Source organism: Caretta caretta, chromosome 3 (genome assembly GCF_965140235.1).
Source record: "Caretta caretta isolate rCarCar2 chromosome 3, rCarCar1.hap1, whole genome shotgun sequence".
Taxonomy (NCBI): Eukaryota; Metazoa; Chordata; order Testudines; family Cheloniidae; genus Caretta; species Caretta caretta.
This window is the reverse complement of record NC_134208.1, coordinates 202,992,929-203,011,463: the sequence shown is the minus strand read 5'-3', so window position 1 is coordinate 203,011,463 and position 18,535 is coordinate 202,992,929. Positions and strand designations below refer to the sequence as shown.

At 44.3% G+C, this 18,535-nt stretch overlaps 1 protein-coding gene across 2 annotated transcripts in view; it reads right to left on the bottom strand.

Annotated features, from left to right (window-relative positions):
- The window catches only part of TMX4 (thioredoxin related transmembrane protein 4), a 57,015-nt gene extending 52,114 nt beyond the window's left edge, over positions 1 to 4,901 (bottom strand). For both annotated transcript variants that reach the window (XM_048842546.2, XM_048842547.2), the window contains exon 1: positions 4,669 to 4,901. In XM_048842546.2, the coding sequence (XP_048698503.2) occupies positions 4,669 to 4,877 (209 nt within the window). In that variant the 5' untranslated portion in view covers positions 4,878 to 4,901. The remainder of the gene's footprint in view (positions 1 to 4,668) is intronic.
- Positions 4,902 to 18,535: the final 13,634 nt, after the last annotated feature.

Sequence of the window (18,535 nt, the reverse complement as noted above, 5' to 3'; positions counted from 1 at the left end):
CAGCAATGTATTCATATAACACAAAAACAACAACATAAAACCAAAAACAAAATATTTTCTCAGATATTGTGGAATGTATGATTTCTACTCTGTAAGCTGAGAAAAAATAGAAGTCAATTAAAAAGCCTTTCCTATTTTGTTCATACTAGCCTCCTGCTATCCCCATTTCTTGCAAATGTTGGATCTCACACACTTCAGCACACTCCTTTTCACCTTGATGCAAACAGAAGCCCCAAAAAAGCTATGATTTCTTTCAAAGATAGTTATCCTATATTTCATTGATAAAACGTTCTGCAGTATTTCCAGATCCTGCAACTTTGCCAGCTGTGAACAGTTACAAAAAGCCATCCAAGAACTAATTTTTTTTATTGGCGTGTTTTGCAGTGATACACTGTACTGTTCTGGAAAAAGAACTTGACTCTTCACAGCTGGTATTGTGTAGAAAAAGTTAAAATTGAAATGCTGACATTCAAGATTTTTCTGTTTTCTATTTGCGGCTTCTAAATGGTGTCAGTACTATGCCAATTAGTTTACACTATTCCCTAAGTATTTGCCATTGTATCATTTTGAACAAATGACAGCATTTTTCAGATATGCAGGTTGACATGGTCTAGACAGCAGCCCTTACTATACAACAGACAACTTATAGCCTTTAAATAGGGATCTCCAGTGTAGTCATGGTTGCCACAGAAGTGCTAAGAGAACTCATCATGTGTTAGTGTAGAAAGAAAACTCTGGACACACCAAAGGAGTTGGAGAAAATGCCAGGCCTCCCAAGCAGCTAGGATTTTTATGTCAAATACTGCAACAATTTCAGAGGAGTATATCGGACTAAATTCTGGATCAAGAGACTGGTAACTGGGTGGGAATCTCACCTCCAGGTCACCAGTTCAAATCCAGACAAAGTAAGCAATGACAAACAGTTGTCATCATTTAATGGCTGTTCTGTGAATACCAGTGGATCTCAGACTAGTTTCTAGTAGAAAGACGTCAAGACTCCTGATCACAAATCCAGCACCAGTGGATTCACTCTCACTTAGAGAGGTGACCTCTTGAGGTCAAGCCAGAGGCACTTTAGGATATTCAAGGAAAGAGAGCACGGGGAAGCATAAACAGATATTTCCTATTACATACAGTGTCTATGTATAAACATAGTACAACTACCATAAGGGAAAAGAATTTAGGCAAGTCAAGTCCTATCCCCCATACTCAGCTAGTGGTAAAACCTGGGCTGATAGGTTTCCCGTGCTACCATCTCCACGAGTCACTAGTTCATTTATCTTCTTCTAAGCAGAGTTAACACTACAGTTGTAGTGTGGAAAATATGGTTTTCAGATTCATGAAGTTAGTGGAAGGGCACAAAAACACATTGCAGACATCAGTCCAGCGGAGGAGTTTGTTGCTAGTTAAAAAAAATCAGGAGCTTTCATTTTTAAATTTAAAATACCATAGGAAGTATCTTAATTAAAAAGTCCCAGTGTCCCATAATTCAGGTGATTTAGTTAAATTAAGCACCAGTTTTGAGAAGAAGAGAGCATCTGACTGAAACAAGCTCTGAGATCTAACCAGCACTGAATTCTGACAAAATTAGCTCTTAAGGAATGAAAACCAACCTAATAATGTCCTTGCTCCACCACTTTTTGGTTTTAGACATTCACCACCATCTTTGCATGCTCCATTTCTCCCTGCCCCCCTTTTTTGGCAGGTTGTGTGTGGAGTGGGCAGCTGGTTGCTTAAAATATTTTCCACCTTACTTTTTATGGCCAAGAGAAAGTGAGGAGCCACCACCATTAACCACCCACTTGATTTTAGTATAAATTTATTATTCATACACAGGCTAGTGAATCTTCTTTCTTCATATAAAAACCTTAATTTATAAACCTTCACAGAAAGTCTAAAATTTGTGTTAAACCATTCAAGGTCTAAGTGAATGAAAAGCTTTGTTACATTATGCAAAACCTCTTCTATTTAAATCCTACATTTTAAGTCTAAACTAACAGATTGTCTCCAACTAATGAAATACTAAATGACTTATGGTTACTGAAAAAGGTACTAGGAAATCATTAATATATCAGTTGATTATAAGTGGCTCATAATATTTTTCATACGGCAGTAACAAGGCAAAACACTAACTACCAGATGACCTCAACTCTATTTTATTATTTTTCTTCTATTTATATCAGAAACTTTCCTTTCATTTTCATATCACAGTTTTGCACTTAAGATAGACAATGAAAAATCAAGCCCGATCCTAAAAAACCTTATTCACAATAATGAGTCAGGGAATGTCTTTAAAGCAGGGCCTTCAAGATGGTCAGGCATAATATCTATTTTGACTACTTGCTGATATCACTAAGACTCCAATAGGCTTCTGAAATCTAAAATTCCTAGGTGGACTAGACAGTCCCTCCCTCTAATCACCTCCCAATGCAGAGTGACTCAATCCCAGTAGAAGAACAATAACAAGGCAGAAACAAACCTAGGGAAATAGTTTAAAAACAAACATGAATGCAGCTTTCATAGACTCAATGCTAGTTTACATCCTAAATTTACCCAAGGATTTACTGAAGTTTAACACCCACCACCATCAACTTTGAGTCATGTTATTTAAACATGCACAGACTTTCTAGGAATAACGCATACAGAATTAGATCATCCAAACTAACTCACGGCTTCAGTCTAGGACTAAGCTCTTTATTCTCTGTTATGAAGAGCATTTTTTAGAAAACAAAATTTAGGAAACAAGTACACTTGATTGTTCCTCATAACATCGTTGCAAAGGACACCACTAGTAGTTCTTAGCTTGTTTTTAACTGCTCGGATATTCAAGCTGTGAGAGCACTTTTACAGAAAGGCAGCAAACATGCCAAGATACAAATTGCACTTTACAGCACCCCTGCACGCAAAACCAGGGAAATATCATAATCCCTTCTAACGCTTGTTTTTAAAATGTTTTGCGGAAATACAAAATTGTTGTTTCTAAACAAATACAGCTGGGCTAGCCTATAAATTCAAAATATCTGTATTTCAGAGATTTGAATGGTCTGATATCCTGGGTGAAATCCTAGCATCATTACAGTTAATGGGAGTTTTCCATTGACCTAAGTGAACTTCGCTCTATTTGTTAGTCTCTAAGGTGCCACAAGTACTCCTTTTCTTTTTACAAATACTGACTAACATGGCTGTTACTCTGAAACCTGTCAACTTCCATAGAAGTCAATGGCAGAACTCCTACGGATGTCAATGGGAGAAGGAACAGGCTCATGAGGCATTTTTGGTGTGGTTCATATCTTCCAAAGACAAAGAGAATTGGACATACCCTGCTGGGAGGTAAGAAGGGAGGGGGACGGACTTTGTAGTTTTGAACTCATGCATAGTGCCACTGTATCCCAATTTTGCATTCCTTATTCCAACAAAACTCAATGGAAGCTTTGAGTGCAAAGAAGATGCAGGACACATGCTTAACTTTGCAAACACAAATAGTCTCACTGAAGTCCATGGGACTACTAACGTGCAGCAAACTAAGCATGTTCTTAAGTGTTTTTGGCCCTGATTATGCAAACGTTATTTAGTGGATTTCCCACTCTCTGTTGAGGACAGAGGTAACAGTAGATATTTGTCACAGGAAAATTTTTGCATGTTTATAACCTAGGGTTGATGGGAAGCAGTAGAAAAGAGTATAGGCCTGGTAAGACTGTCCACGAAAAGCAGCGGTAGTCACTTATTTTTGTCAAGGTCCAAATTTCTAAGTCAAGGTCAAGACTCCAAAGAAAATAATAAACAACAACAACAAGTGGTAAATAAAAAGATTTTAGGGTCTGTTCAAAAGCATCTAGCCGTCCAGATTTGGCCCACCGGCTGCCTATGTAAAGGATTTGCCTGATGTAAAGGATTTGCTGGATCAGACCTGTATTTCAGAAGGTTGTTATCTAATCTGAAGAAACACACTGTATTTGGGCGTTAGTTACTACACAAATGAACAAAAATAATGATGTCCCAAGTAATGCAGTTACTCTCTCCTTCTAAGATGGTACACACAAGAAAAATATCACTCTAGGGATGGGAGAGCGAGTTATCTGGAGCACGACATTATTTCTTCTCCTGGCCCCCTACACTGTCCCTCCTCTGGATAGGTGTTTGGGCTGGAAGGATGCACAGTGTTGTCACCCCACCAGCCCACAGGAGTTGGGGGGGCAGGGGAGGGTACAGTATAGGCATCCCAACACCGTGGGGTGACTGTCGCGGGGGAGAGGAGACTGTGCATGGGGAGGACAGGCTGCCCTGGGGCGGGGGGGACGGCACTCTCCGGGGGCGGCAAAGGCTGTGGAGAATAGGCAGTCCTGGGCAGGGGACAGACACTGGGGGGGGGGGGGGGGAGCGGGGCGATGGAGAACGGACTGTCCGGGGGGACGGATTGTTCCCGGGGGGGGGGGGAGCGGGGCGATGGAGAACGGACTGTCCGGGGGGGGGGGCGGGAGGGAAAGACGATGGAGAACGGACTGTCCCGGGGGAGGGGGGAAAAGACGATGGAGAACGGACTGTCCCGGGGGAGGGGGGGGATGGATTGTCCCGGGGGCGGGCTATGGAGAACGGACTGTCCCGGGGGCGGGCGGGCGGCGCATTATCCCGGAGGCGGGTGCCGGCGGCGGCGGCGGGGCCGTTACTCACAACTGCACCATCCACTGGCCCTGCAGCACCAGGCTCCAGTTGGCGGCGCTCAGGACCCGCACGCGGCTCCGCGGCTCGCCGGGGCTGCCCACCTCGGAGGGGCGGGACGCGGCGGCGGCGGCGGGGCCCAGCGCTAGCACCAGCCCGGCGGCCAGGAGCGCGCTCACCGCGGCGGCGCCGGGCCTGGGTTGCCGCGCGCCCGCCGCCATGTTCCCCGGCCCAGCCCAGCCCAGCCGCTGGGGAGAGGCGCCGGAAGCGGTCCGGGGGCGGGGCCTCCCTCCGCGAGGGGGCGGGCCTCGCTGGCCGGGACGGCATGAGGGGCGGGGCCTGGGAGGACTGGGCGGGGCTGTCAGGGGGCGGGGCCTGGGAGGACTGGGCGGGGCTGTCAGGGGGCGGGGCCTGGGAGGACTGGGCGGGGCTGTCAGGGGGCGGGGCCTGGGAGGAGGGAGCGGGGCGTCACGTCGCTGGAGCGCACTGGAGGGGGCGGGGTCTATGGGGGGAGGGGGCGGGGTCTATGGGGGGCGGGGCAGAGGTAGAACCAGAAGTGGGGTGTTGGGGGTGAGGCCTGCCACAGACCAGGTGTCTGGGGGCTTCCTCCCCCTCCCCCCCTTCCCCCGTGGCAGGGCGGGGCTGTGAGCATGTGTTCACCTGAGTGCACTTGCCCATGCCTCCGCCTCCATTGGCTGGTGCGTGTGCACGCCCTTCTGGGCCAGTGGTCTTGCACCTCCCCATGCTTCAGGTAGCATGTGCCTGTTCCTTTGGCCTTGTTTGTCCCCATTGTAAATTGACTGCCTGACTTAAAAACAAACAACATGTGCTGGGTCATCATCCGAGCCCGCCACAACATGAACTATCATAGAACATCAGGGTTGGACGGGACCTCAGGAGGTCATCTCGTCCAAACCCCTACTCAAAGCAGGACCAATCCCCCATTTTTGCCCCGGATCCCTAAATGGACCCCTCAAGGATTGAAGTCACAACTCTGGGTTGTGCAGGCCAATGCTCAAACCACTGAGCTATCCTTCCCCCCCATATATGGCAGAATGTGGGTAAAACAGAGCAGGAGACATACAGTTCTCCCCCAAGGAGTGCAGTCACAAATTTAATTAACGCATTTTTTTTAATGAGCGTCATGAGCGTGGAAGCATGTGCTCTGGAATGGTGGCTGAAGCATGAAGGGGTATACGAATGTTTAGCTTATCTGGCCTTGCAATGCTGGCTACAAAAGTACTATGTAAATGCCTGTTCTCACTTCCAGGTGACACTGTAAATAAGAAGCAGGCAGCAATTTGTCCCGTCAATGTAAACAAACTTGTTTGTCTGAGTGATTGGCTGAACAAGAAATAGGACTAAGTGGGCTAGTGGAGTCTAAAGTTTTACATTGTTTTGGTTTTTTGAGTGCAGTTCTATAACAAAAAAGAATCTACAGTTGTAAATTGCACTTTCTTGATAAAGAGATTTCTTTATGGTACTTGTATGAAGTAAACTGAAAAACACTGTTTCTTTGTTTATCATTTTTACGGGTGCAAATAGTTGTAATAAAAAATAATAATATAAAGTGAGCACTGTACACTTGGTGTTCTGTGTTGTAATTGAAATCAATATATTTGAAAATGTAGAAAAGCATCCAAAAATATTTAATAAATGTCAGTTGGTATTCTATTATTTAACAGTGTGATTAATCGCGATTAATTTTTTTGAGCTAATCATGTGAGTTAACTGTGATTAATTGACAGCCCTAATTTATACTGATTAATTTTTTAAATGTAGATGAGACCTAAGTGTCTACAGGATCAGGGGCTTACTGTCTGCTTTTCTACAAAAATTCAAGATGGAACATAGTTGGATTTTTTAAAAATTGTTGTTCTCTAATTCAAGAGTGTTGTGTGTGAGTTTTTTTTTAAAAAGGAGGAAGGGTGAGGCTATTGAAAAAAGCATTTTGCGGTAGAGGCCAAAGCCTGCTCTAAGTTGATGAGAGCTTTGCTATTGGCTTCAATGGGAACAGGTTCATATATATATATATTGGTATATATTTAGGACTTGTTTACAATCGGAGCACAGTTACTGTGCTGTAGCTATGCCACTGGAACACTGCAGCATAGACACTTCCTGAAGTGACAGAAGGGGGTTTCTCCATTGGTGTAGGTAATCTACCTTCCCAAGGGGCAGTAGCTAAGTTGTCAGAAGCTACTCTTCTATCAGCCTAGATATGTCTACACCGGGTTTAGGCCAGCATAGCTCTGGTGTTCAGAGATGTTGAGTTTTTCATACCCTTGAGTGATGTAGTTATGTCAATCTAAATTTGAAGTGTAGACCAGGCTTTAGCGGTCTGTCTACAAATCTCCTGGTTTTGTATGCGAGATGTGCAGAAATGGTGGACTGGGGGAAAGCCAACAGATGCAGGAGGGCACAGGATTTGGGTGGAGACGTCCCTTAGGAATACATTTATTGAAGGGGGAATTCTATATCCTAGTAAAGAGGATAGGAATGAAGTTGGTAAAGCACAGACAGGAGCTCGTGAGGAACAGTCAAATGTATATTTTGTCAATATTCAGTTGCTTGCCTTCCTGTGTTACATTTAAATAGGTTTCAGAGTAACAGCCGTGTTAGTCTGTATTTAAATGTAAAAAGAAAAGGAGTACTTGTCACGAAAGCTTATGCTCAAATAAATTGGTTAGTCTCTAAGGTACCACAAGTACTCCTTTTCCTTTTACATTTAAATAGGACTCTCTTACATGTGCTTACATACAAATACTAGAAGTCTACATACTAAGATGGGTTAACTTGAGTGCCTGGTATTAAATGAGGATATTGATATAATAGGCATCATAGAAACTGGGTGGAATGAAGATAATCAATGGAACATGGTAATACCAGGGTACAAAATATATAGGAAGTAGAGTAGGTTGTGCTGGCTGGGGAGTGGCACTATATGTGAAAGAAAGCATAGAGTCAAATGTGGTAAAAATTTTAAATGAATCAAACTGTATCATAGAATCTCTAGGGATAGAAATTCCATGCTTGAATAATAAGAGTATAGTAGTAGGAATATATTATTGACCATCTGACCAGGATGGTGACCGTGATTGTGAAATGCTCAGGGATATAGAGGATACAAAAAGAGAAAATCCAGTAATGAGGGATTTCAGCAATCCTTATATCGACTGGAAACATCTCACCTCAGGAAGGGATGCAGAGATAAAATTCTAGACATTAAATGACTGCTTCTTGGAGCAGCTAGTCCTGGAATCAACAAGCTAGTCTTGATTTAGTCCTGAGTGGAACACAGGATCTGGTCCACGAGGTGACTATAGCTGAACTGCTCAGTAATAGTGATCCTAATGTAATTAAATTTAACATCCTTGTAGGGGGGAAACACCAAAGAAACCCACCATAGTAGCATTCAACATCAAAAAGGGGCACTATGAAAAATGAGAAAATTAGTTAAATGGAAATTAAAAGGAACAGTCAAGTGGAAAATGCCTGCAAGCTGCATGGAACCTAGTTAAAAACAGCATAATATAGGCTCAAATTAAATATATACCCAAATTTAAAAAAACAGTAAGAGAACCAAAAAAAATGCCACCACGACTAAACAGCAGGGCAAATGAAGCAATTGGAAGCAGAAAGCATCCTTCAAAAATTGGAAGTCAAATCCTACTGGGAAAAATAGAAAGGAGCATAAACTCTGATAAGGTGATTGGAATAGTATAATTAGGCAGGCCAAGAAAGAATTTGAAAAGCAATCAGCTAAGGAAACAAAATCTAACAGCAATTTTTTTTTAAATACATCAGAAGCCTGCCAAACAGTCACTGGAAAATCGAGGGGCTAAGAGAGCATTCAAGGAAGATAAGGCCACTATGGAAAAGCTCAATTAGTTCTTTGCATCATTCTTTATTGCAGAGGATGTGGGGGAGATCCCCAAACCAGAGTCATTCTTTTTAGGTGACAAATCCGAGGAACTGTCCCAGATTGAGGTGTCAATTGAGGAGGCTTTGAAACAAATTGAAAATTAAACAGTAGTAAGTCACCATGACCAGATAGTATTCACCCAAGAATTCTGAAGGAACTCAAATATAAAATTGCAGAACTACTAACTGTGGTATGTGACCTGTCTCTTAAATCAGCCTCTGTACCTGATGATTAGAGGGCAACTAACATAACGATGATTTTTTTATAAGGTTCCAGAGGCGATTCTGGCAATTACAGGCTGGTAAGACTAGCTTCAGTACCAGCCTAATTGGTTGAAAATATGCTAAGGAACTAAATTATCAGATACATATAATGTTTATCTATGTTGGGGAAGAGTCAACACAGCTTTTGTAAAGGGAAATCATGCCTCACCAATCTAGTACAATTCTTTGAGGAGATCAACAACCATGTTGACAAGGATGATCCAGTCAATATAATGCACTTGGACTTTCAGAAAGCCTTTGATAAGGTCCCACACCAAAGGCTCTTAAGCAAAGTAAGCAGTCATGTGATAAGAGGGAAGGTCCTCTTATGGATCACTAACTTGTTAAAAGATAGGAAACAAGGGTAGGAATAGGTGGTCAGTTTTCACAATGGAGAGGATCCCCCAAGGATCTGGACTGGGTGAGACCAGTGCTGTTCAGCATATTCATTAATTATCTGAAAAAAGGGGTAAATGGTGAGGTGGTTAGATTTATAGACAATAATAAATTATTCACGATAGTTAAGTCCAAAGCAGACTGCGAAGAGTCACAAAGGGATCTCACTGAACTGAGTGGCTGGGTGACAAAATGGCAAATTAAATTCAAAATTGATAAGTGCAAAGTAATGCACGTGGGAAAAAATAATCCCAACTATACATACAAAATACTTTTGTCTAAATTAGCTGTTACCACTCAGGAAAGAGATCTTGGAGTCACTGTAGATAGTTCTTTGAAAATACAGTATCTGCTCAGTGTGCAGCAGCCCGAGGCAACGCATGGGGGGGGGGGGGAAGAGGGAGTCACATTCCCCCCAAAATTGCTCAATCACATGGTTCAGCTGAGTCCCCTCCTTGCAGGGCAGCTGAGCCTGCCAGCTGCACCTTGCAGGGAAAGGCAGAGGGAAGAGGAACAGCTGGAAGCTGCAGGGAAGGATAGCTGCTTTCTGGGAGGAGGAGGGGTTGCTTGGTGGATATGTGACTTAAGCTGTTCCAGGGTTGTGCCCTCCCACCCTTACCATCGGCAGGCATGGGTCATCTCTGGTAGCAGCAGTCAAAAAAGCTAACAGAATGTTAGTAACCATTAGGAAGGGGATAGATAATGACAGAAAATATCATATACCACTATATTAATCCATGGCATGCCCACACCTTGAATATGCATGCAGTTCTGGTTGCCCATCTCAAAAAAGATATTTTAGAATCGGAAAAGGTACAGAGAAAGACAACAAAAAATGATTAGGGGCATGGAACAGCTTCATTATGAGGAGAGATTTAAAAGATTGGGACTAGTTGTCTTAGAAAAAGAGATGTTGAGGAGATAGGATAGAGGTCCATAAAATCATGAATGGTGTGGAAAATAGAGAAGTTTTGTTTACACCTTCACATAGCACAATAACCTGAGGTCATCCAATGAAATGAATATGCAGCAGGTTTAAAACAAACATAAGGAAGTACGTCTTCAGATAACACATACTCACCCTGTGGAACTCATTGCCAGGAGTTGTTTTGAAGGCCAAAAGTATAACCGGATTCAAAAAAAGAACTGGGTAAGTTCAGGGAGGATAGGTGCATCAATGGCTATTAGCCAAGATGGTCAGGCATGAAACCTCATGGTCCAGGTGTCCCCAAGCCTCTGATTCCCAGAAGCTTGAACTGGACAGCAGGCTGGATCATTCCAAATTGCCCTGTTCTGTTTGTGGCCCCTGATGCATCTGGCACTTGCCATTTGCCAGAAGATAGGATACTGGGCTAAGTGGACCATTGGTCTGACCCAGCATGGCCAGTCTCATGTTCTAATGTATGTGCTCTTTATAAACAGCGCTTTGAAATTTATTCTTGTCAAATGACAGAAATCACGCATAAGACTGTCTATGGATTCTATCCAAGACAGGGTTTCTCATATGAAATCCAAAGAGCACTATTTATTTCAGAGACTTGTAATTAAAAAACAGAGCAGCACTGCTCTCTGTTTACAATATCAACAAAGTCTATAAACACTGAACTAAATCATTACATTACAAGGAATATTTTAGCCTCATCATTCAGCAAAAGTCAAAACAAAGTTTTTCTCCTATAAATCTATTGTTGTCCTTAAACTCTTCTGCAGTAGGACCTTCCTTCTAGACACAGGAAGTTTTAGGGAATATTGCAGTAACATTTAGCTTCAAAGGGAAAATTGAAAAGTGTAAGGGGTTCAGCTTTGAAGACAGCTTCCACATTAAAATAATCTGTAAAATGAAAACATGAAACAACTTTAATTTGGTGTAACCACCAGCACTTCCTTCAGACATCCACATGTGATTCCCATTGAAGTCATTGGGACAGATCCTCAGCTGCTCTAAGAGGGTGCAGCTCCATTGACTTCAGCAAAGCTACACCAATTTACACCAGCTGAGGATCTGGTCCATAGTAAGTCACACGCATGCATGGGCAGACTGAGTGTTGGTGGACAATATGGAGCAAATGCTGCATCTCTATCAACGGGCATGCACAAGTTCCTAAGCACAGCAGAAGTTCTTTGCTTCTACTATAGCAGGGGTGGCCAACCTGAGCCTGAGAAGGAGCCAGAATTTACCAATGTACATTGCCAAAGAGCCACAGTAATACGTCAGCAGCCCCACATCAGCTCCCCCCCTGCTCCCAGTGCCTCCCGCCCACCGGCAGCCCCGTTAATCAGTGCCTCCCCCTCCCTTCCCGCACCTCCCGATCAGCTGTTTCATGGCGTGCAGGAGGCTCGAAGGGATAAGGGGAGGAGTGAGGGCACAGCAGGCTCAGGGGAGGGGACAGGAAGGGGTGGAGTGGGGGCAGAGCCTGTGGCAGAGCCAGGGGTTGAGCAGTGAGCAGCCCCCGCACGTTGGAAAGTTGGCGCCTGTAGCTCCAGCCCCAGAGTCGATGCCTGTACAAGGAGCCGCATATTAACTTCTGAAGAGCCGCATGTGGCTCCGGAGCCATAGGTTGGCCACCCCTGTATTACAGGATGTTGGAGAGCCTGCAGTGTAAGAATCTGCAACCTCGAGACACAGTACAGAGCTCTGCAGTGTCTCGCTGCACTAGAATAGAGAGGATGATTTCTGTTTTGGGTGCATGACCCGTGTACCCATATGCAGCATAGCCACTAACCTGCAAAGAGAACAACAGCAGACAGCCTGCTATTTTTCATAAACTGCCACAGTGGTAATGACCTATTTGCATGAGTTCTCAGGTCCCATTTGTTGGTTGTGAGGAAGATCGCCCTCTGTGCCTGTTATGATCATGGCATACACGCGGAGAAGTTAGATACAAACAAAATACTCTTGGCTGGGAGGCTGGAGCGTAACACTATTTTATCTCTTAGAATTCAAAACAATAACACACAAGAACCAAAACCCAGAGAGAGACAAAGCAGGCTGCTCTCTAAAACAGAGTGGCACAATTCACCCCCATCTTATTCTAGGTTGTCTGCTGACTAACTCTGTTGCCCCAGACAGATCACACACTTCCCTACAGATTTACAGAGACCCGTAAGGTGCAAGCAGGACCAGGAGAATCCCTGACAATTTAAAGTAATAGATCACTCTGGTCCACGGTATTAAAAACTGTGTTAACACAGAGTACCATGTCTTTTCCACGGGTAAAGGCTTTTTACTTATGCTTTGTTCACTGACCCAGAATTTGGACTTCTGCAGCCCTGTCTGCCAGGCTATTGCCATAAAAAGGGTTAACAGAACACTCAGTTCTAGATACAACGGTGTAAGGTACAGCATGTGTTTGGAAACTCTCTTCTGTAACTTTCCTCTATCGAGTTTATTTTCTACATTGTTAAACACTGTCCTATTATTAGGCTGGGTCGATGTCCTATGGTAAGGAATGTATAATCTGAGTGACTTCTTTCACTATGTGCCATGACAGATTCATGACACTGCCTCGGAGCAGAATAGATCATTGTAACACTCATTTTCCTAAAATACACCTAATTGCATAAGCCATGTAATTTTATCAGGTCAATACTGAATTTCCAGAGCTGTCATTCTAAAGTTTCATGGTTTGTTTGGGTTTCGTTGTTGCTGTCTTTCAAGAGCATATCTTAAAAACATGTCTGGGAGCTAAAGTACAATAGCAAAACATTTCTCTTTTTATGATTTAATGTTCAAGTTAACAGAAAAGTAACTGTTGCACTCAGTTGCCTCATTGTCAGCAATGTTGGTGGTTTGCTGGAGGAAAGCTACACCAAGTTTGGTGAACCCAACTGTGTGGGGAAATACATGATAAGAAGTATATTTCACCCTGTATAAATTACAAATTACAATTTGCATTTCCAGTCCTAGTGATGGAGGCAAACTTTTCTGCAGAAAGTAATAACATTTGCGATATCACCTACGTAACAGCATACAAGATGCTGTGTTTAAAGCCTGTTTCAACAGTGATTTGAAAACCATACCGTGTAATATTTAAGTAGAATGTTTAGTTTTTAAACATTAATGTTTTCTTCTGTTAAATTATTATCATCACATTCTATAATACTAACAGTGCTTGGTTAAAAATTTGCCATTGCACTAAATTTTGGTATCTATTTAAACTGAACCAAAAAATTTTCACAAAAAGCAGAGTTCCAGTTTTGGTGCCAGATGACAAACAGACAGCGTTTGCTTCCGTCCTGCATGAGTCAGACTACTATATTCCTGGGATCATTACTTCTTTACAGCAGTAAACTTGGAAAGCATGTCATTGTTTGTATGCATTAAAAGGGATCTTCACCAGAGCATCTGCTAAACCATTATCATGGACTGTAGATAAGGGATAAAATTGTAAGAGGACATTGCATGGTAACATTTTGCCTCAGTAATACACTAGGGCTAGAGGAAAGTTGCTACATTAATAATATACACTTAATTTAATATGGTGTTAAGAATTTATATCTGAGAAATTCCAGTACACAGCATCCTGTATATATGTACACAAAGGAATTAGAGCTAGATTTTTCAAGTGGTTACTACCCACAGCACCTCACATCCTGAGCTCTTTTGAAAATCTGACTACTTATTTGGAACCTAAGTGGGAGCTAACGATGTGCAGAACCTATCTTTTCTCATAGACAAGGCATGAAATAATGTACCCTCTCATCTTGCTGGAATATCTAACTACAGAAGGCATGTGAGAGGTGTGGTAGAAAAACCTAATAGTGTACTGAACCTGCCGGCTCATTACTGAGCAAAGTGTTAACCCCCAGTGCAACATCCCGCCCATAGAGGACTCCACAGTCTACAAAGCACAGGGAAGGAAAGTATCACCAGAGGACAGAGGGGACGGGATGCAGGAGCAGCAGGCTGGGTCAGGGAGCTGACTGCAGAGGCAGTTGGGGAGCTGGGACTAAAAGTGGTGGTCTGGAGTGCATATCCTGTCAGTAGGCTTGAAGAGACGCACTTTCATACTTTTATCAGGCCAACCCTAAGGCCTGAGGTAGGAACTGCAGGTTCATTGTCTGTGACTTAAAGCCCTCGTGCATAGGGTAATGGCAGTGATTGTACCTGGCAGTCCTAGGTTATTCATCAGCCTCTGGGTGTTTATGGGAACTCACCATGGCCGAGCCTAAAAGGCCTCGTCTTTAGAGAGCCTACAATGCTTACCTCCAATTGCGTTATACACCCAGCGCACGGCCAACTGTGTTGAGACTACAGCGCTGCCAGCCACTCCCTCATGTGGGCTTGGATATAGTTGACTAGAATTTAGGTCTAGGTGACTTATTTTATATTTAAGGGAAACCAGCAACGTAAAATCCCCACGGGAGAGAAAGCAGCATCTCTCCTGTTGCCAGATCCTCCATTTAGAATTGCCTCACCACCCTGCCCCTAGCAGACAGGCAGGCACACATGCTGGGACAGGTCCTCAACTGACAGCATTCAGCATATCTTCACTGGAGCTAAGCCAATTGACCTCATGGTACATAAAGGTGCATGGCCCAGAAATCAGAATCATAGCTCTGTGCACCCTACTGAGGATCCAGTCCTGAGCCCAGGGCCATGCAGGAGGACTCCTGTGCCCGAGTGAAGTCTGTATGCAGACAGATCCCTGCAGCTGTCTCTTTGCAGGATTCAGGCCCCACCCCTCCAACTGCTGCTGTTCCCTTTCACAGTCTACTCATAATGCCTGTCTAGCTGCTACAACAGCATGAAATGAAGGCTGACGTTGCGCAGGAGATATAGGAGCAAGCTTTCCACTTTGAGTGGATCCGATCAGAACAGCGCTGACAAGAAGCATGAATTTTTATTGCTTCAGTTTTTCAAGGAGGAGGAGTTCTCCTTCCACGGGAGGAAGTGTTCCTAGCAATCTATTTCTTTTCTGCAGTAAAAAAAGAAAAGAAAAATCTCTAAGGCAGAGATACCATTCTCCCTTTGTGGCCCTGACACCTCTGAAGCCTGCTAAATAGGTTGCTGTGTAAACTAGATAAAATGGTTTTATTAGGTTATGAGGCAAGCCCCAGAGGGCTATGCTTATCAAATTGTAAATCTGCTGCAAACATGGAGGACCAAATTCTGCCCGCATACACCTGTCCCCGTCCAGTGACCACACCGTTCCTCTTTACCCTAATAGTAGCAGCCTTCCTTGAAATCAGTGTGGCGGCACAGGGGTAAATGAGAGCATGTTTTATTCCATACACAAACCTTTAGTACAGAGGTGGGCAAACTACAGCCCACGGGCCACATCCAGCCCACGGGACCGTCCTGCCCAGCCCCTGAGCTCCCTGCTGAGGAGGCTCGCCCCCGACCCCTCCCCTGTTGTCCCCCCTTCCCCGCAGCCTTAGCTCACCATGCCGCCAGCACTCTGGGCGGCGGGGCTGCAAGCTCCTGTCGGGCAGCGCAGTGGCATGGCTGGCTCCGGCCAGGCGGAGCGGCTGCCAGTCCTGCTGCTCTGATCAGCATGGTAAGGGGGCAGATAAGGGGCAGGGGGTCCCGGAGGGCAGTCAGGGAGCAGGAGGCGGTTGGATGGGGCAGAGGTTCTGGGGGGTGGGGGCAGTCAGGGGTTGGGGGGGTTGGACAGGCATGGGAGTCCCGGGGGGCCTGTCATGGGGCAGGGGTGTGGACAGGGGTTGGGGCAGTCGGGGAACAGGGAAGAGGGGGGGTGGGGTCCTGGGGGGGGGCGGGGAGTCCCAGGAGGAGGTGGTCAGGGGACAAGGAGTGGGGGGGGGGCTTGGATGGGTCGGGGGTTCTGAGGTAGGCAGTCAGGGGGCAGGAAGTGGGAGGGGGCAGATAGAGGGTGGGGGCCAGGCTGTTTGGGGAGGCACAGCCTTCCCTACCCGGCCCTCCATACAGTTTCAGAACCCCAATGTGGCCTCAGGCCAAAAAGTTTGCCCACCCTTCTTTTAGTAGCAAGATTGCTTCTGATCTCACACCCATGTCAAGTCAGGAATGATTCCATTAATGCTGGTGAAGCTATGCCAGATTCTGGCCCTTTGTATCAACAGAAACTGAATCTAGCTTCTATAGTGTGAGTAAAAAGAAAAGGAGAACTTGTGGTACCTTAGAGACTAACAAATTTATTTGAGCATAAGCTTTCGTGAGCTACAGCTCACTTCATCGGATGCATGTAGCTCACGAAAGCTTATGCTCAAATAAATTGGTTAGTCTCTAAGGTGCCACAAGTTCTCCTGTTCTTTTTGCGAATACAGACTAACACGGCTGCTACTCTGAAACCTGTCATTATAGCATGAGTGTTTCCGCATCAGTCCCACTTAAACACTTTGCCATTTCAGAGACGTTCTGCTGCTAGAGAATCTGAGGGGGAGAGACTGTGTTTAGGGTAAGCAAAACCAGCTGCGGGGCCACATTTGCATGGACAGCTCTCATTGACTTTAGTAGTAATTGCCCAGGAATCGGGTATGTGAAGGCAAAATCAGGTGTTCCAAGTTCAGCAGCTATGCCCTCTGCGTCAGCTGGTAAGACTGACCCATCGCATTGGTTCTAGCAACAGCTAGCTTTGTATACAGTCACCTTATGCACATTTACATCCTCAGGGATTTATATTTCTGTAAAAAGAGGCTATTAGAAAGTATACTGGACCAAATGCTACTGGTGTAAATCTGGAGTAAATTCACTGATTTCATGGGTGTCACTGCAGAGCAGAATGATCTCGGCAATATACAGCAGGCATACTGTACGTGTATAAATTAGATTTTTTTTAAAAGGTCACCTAATGCTTCGAGACTTCATATTAATAGAAAAGCTAGATGCTCACATGAAAAACTGCATGTCTGTGATCATGGAAACTGATACATCATAAGCCGTGTTCATGCTCACAATCTGCATCTGGACACACAAGTATTAAGAATGGGCCTGAACCAAAACCCCAGAAGCAAACATTCTTGAACTTTGAAAATAAATCCCAATCCAATCTTCCACAAACTTTTCAGTTGGCCCCTGTCTGTACTGCAGGCCAAATTAAATCCCCAAATCCAGGTACTGCTGAAGAAAGAAAGGAACAAAATAAACAGATAAAAATAAACCAGTTCCTACCCCACCACTTGTGTGTATGCAAATTCCTGATGGCTGTCAGTCTGTCACATCCACAGCAAGAAAGTACACCTTCATCCACATGCGTGAGAGCTAATGCACTTGGAACCCACACCTGTGCAATTAGGGCTCTGCAGGATTGATGTCCTGCCAGTATTACCAAGCTGTTGACGGCTGTCTGAGAAGTCCACTTTCATCCTTCCGAAACCTGGAATCAAGTAATATTTGCTCATCCTCATCATCACTATGGTCAACAAATGTGCAATCCTTGCTCTGGAGTAATTAGTCAACTGGTGGTCAATCAAAATACTGTGAGCCTGATTTGCCATTGCTCTGCACTTTGTGTAGGCCTTTACATCAGGCCGAAGTGAGTGTAACACCGTCACGCTGATCTGGTAGTCTTTTACATCCTCTTAAGAGTGGGGTAATGACTTTATGATGTGTCAGGCAGTGGAGAATCAGACCCAAGGGCTTTTTCACGTGGAGAAACTGACTGGCAGAATGAGAGTTGTATAAATATACTAAGCTGGCATAACTCCCCATATGGTCACGCTATACTGGAATAAAGTGCCTTTAGTAAAAAGTATCCACAGTGGGGGGTTATACTGGATTAGCCATAGTAGCATAATGATTCTGCTATAGTCAATTTCCCCCTGTAGTCAATTCCTGAGATTTGATGGAAAAGTTGCTTCTTACCCTTTGAACCTTTCCAGTCATTTCTTTCAAAGGAAAGACCTGCTTTGTTTTGCAACAGGCGAATTGCCTTGTCCAACGTGAAGTCTATTGGCGATGCGTCCACAAAGTACTGAAACGGTTCAGTGCTTTTAGATCAGTGCTAGCATCAGCAATACACTCTGATGGAATCCAGTTCCTCTTTCAGAAGTATGCTCTTGATTACCCAGTGCAAGAGTTCATTATCCAATCACTCACCGCACACCACCACAATGGCAAATTGAGATTTCAGCCCATTTACCTTTCATGTGATAATCAGCTTTTCCTGCCATCCCCACTCCACCAAAGCAACAAGAAGAAAAACAGTGTTGTATTGAAACAGCCACTTCCCAGTGAATAATCGCTTTGCTTACCAAAAAGAAAAGGAGTACTTGTGGCACCTTAGAGACTAACCAATTTATTTGAGCATGAGCTTTCGTGAGCCACAGCTCACGATGAAGTGAGCTGTGGCTCACGAAAGCTCATGCTCAAATAAAT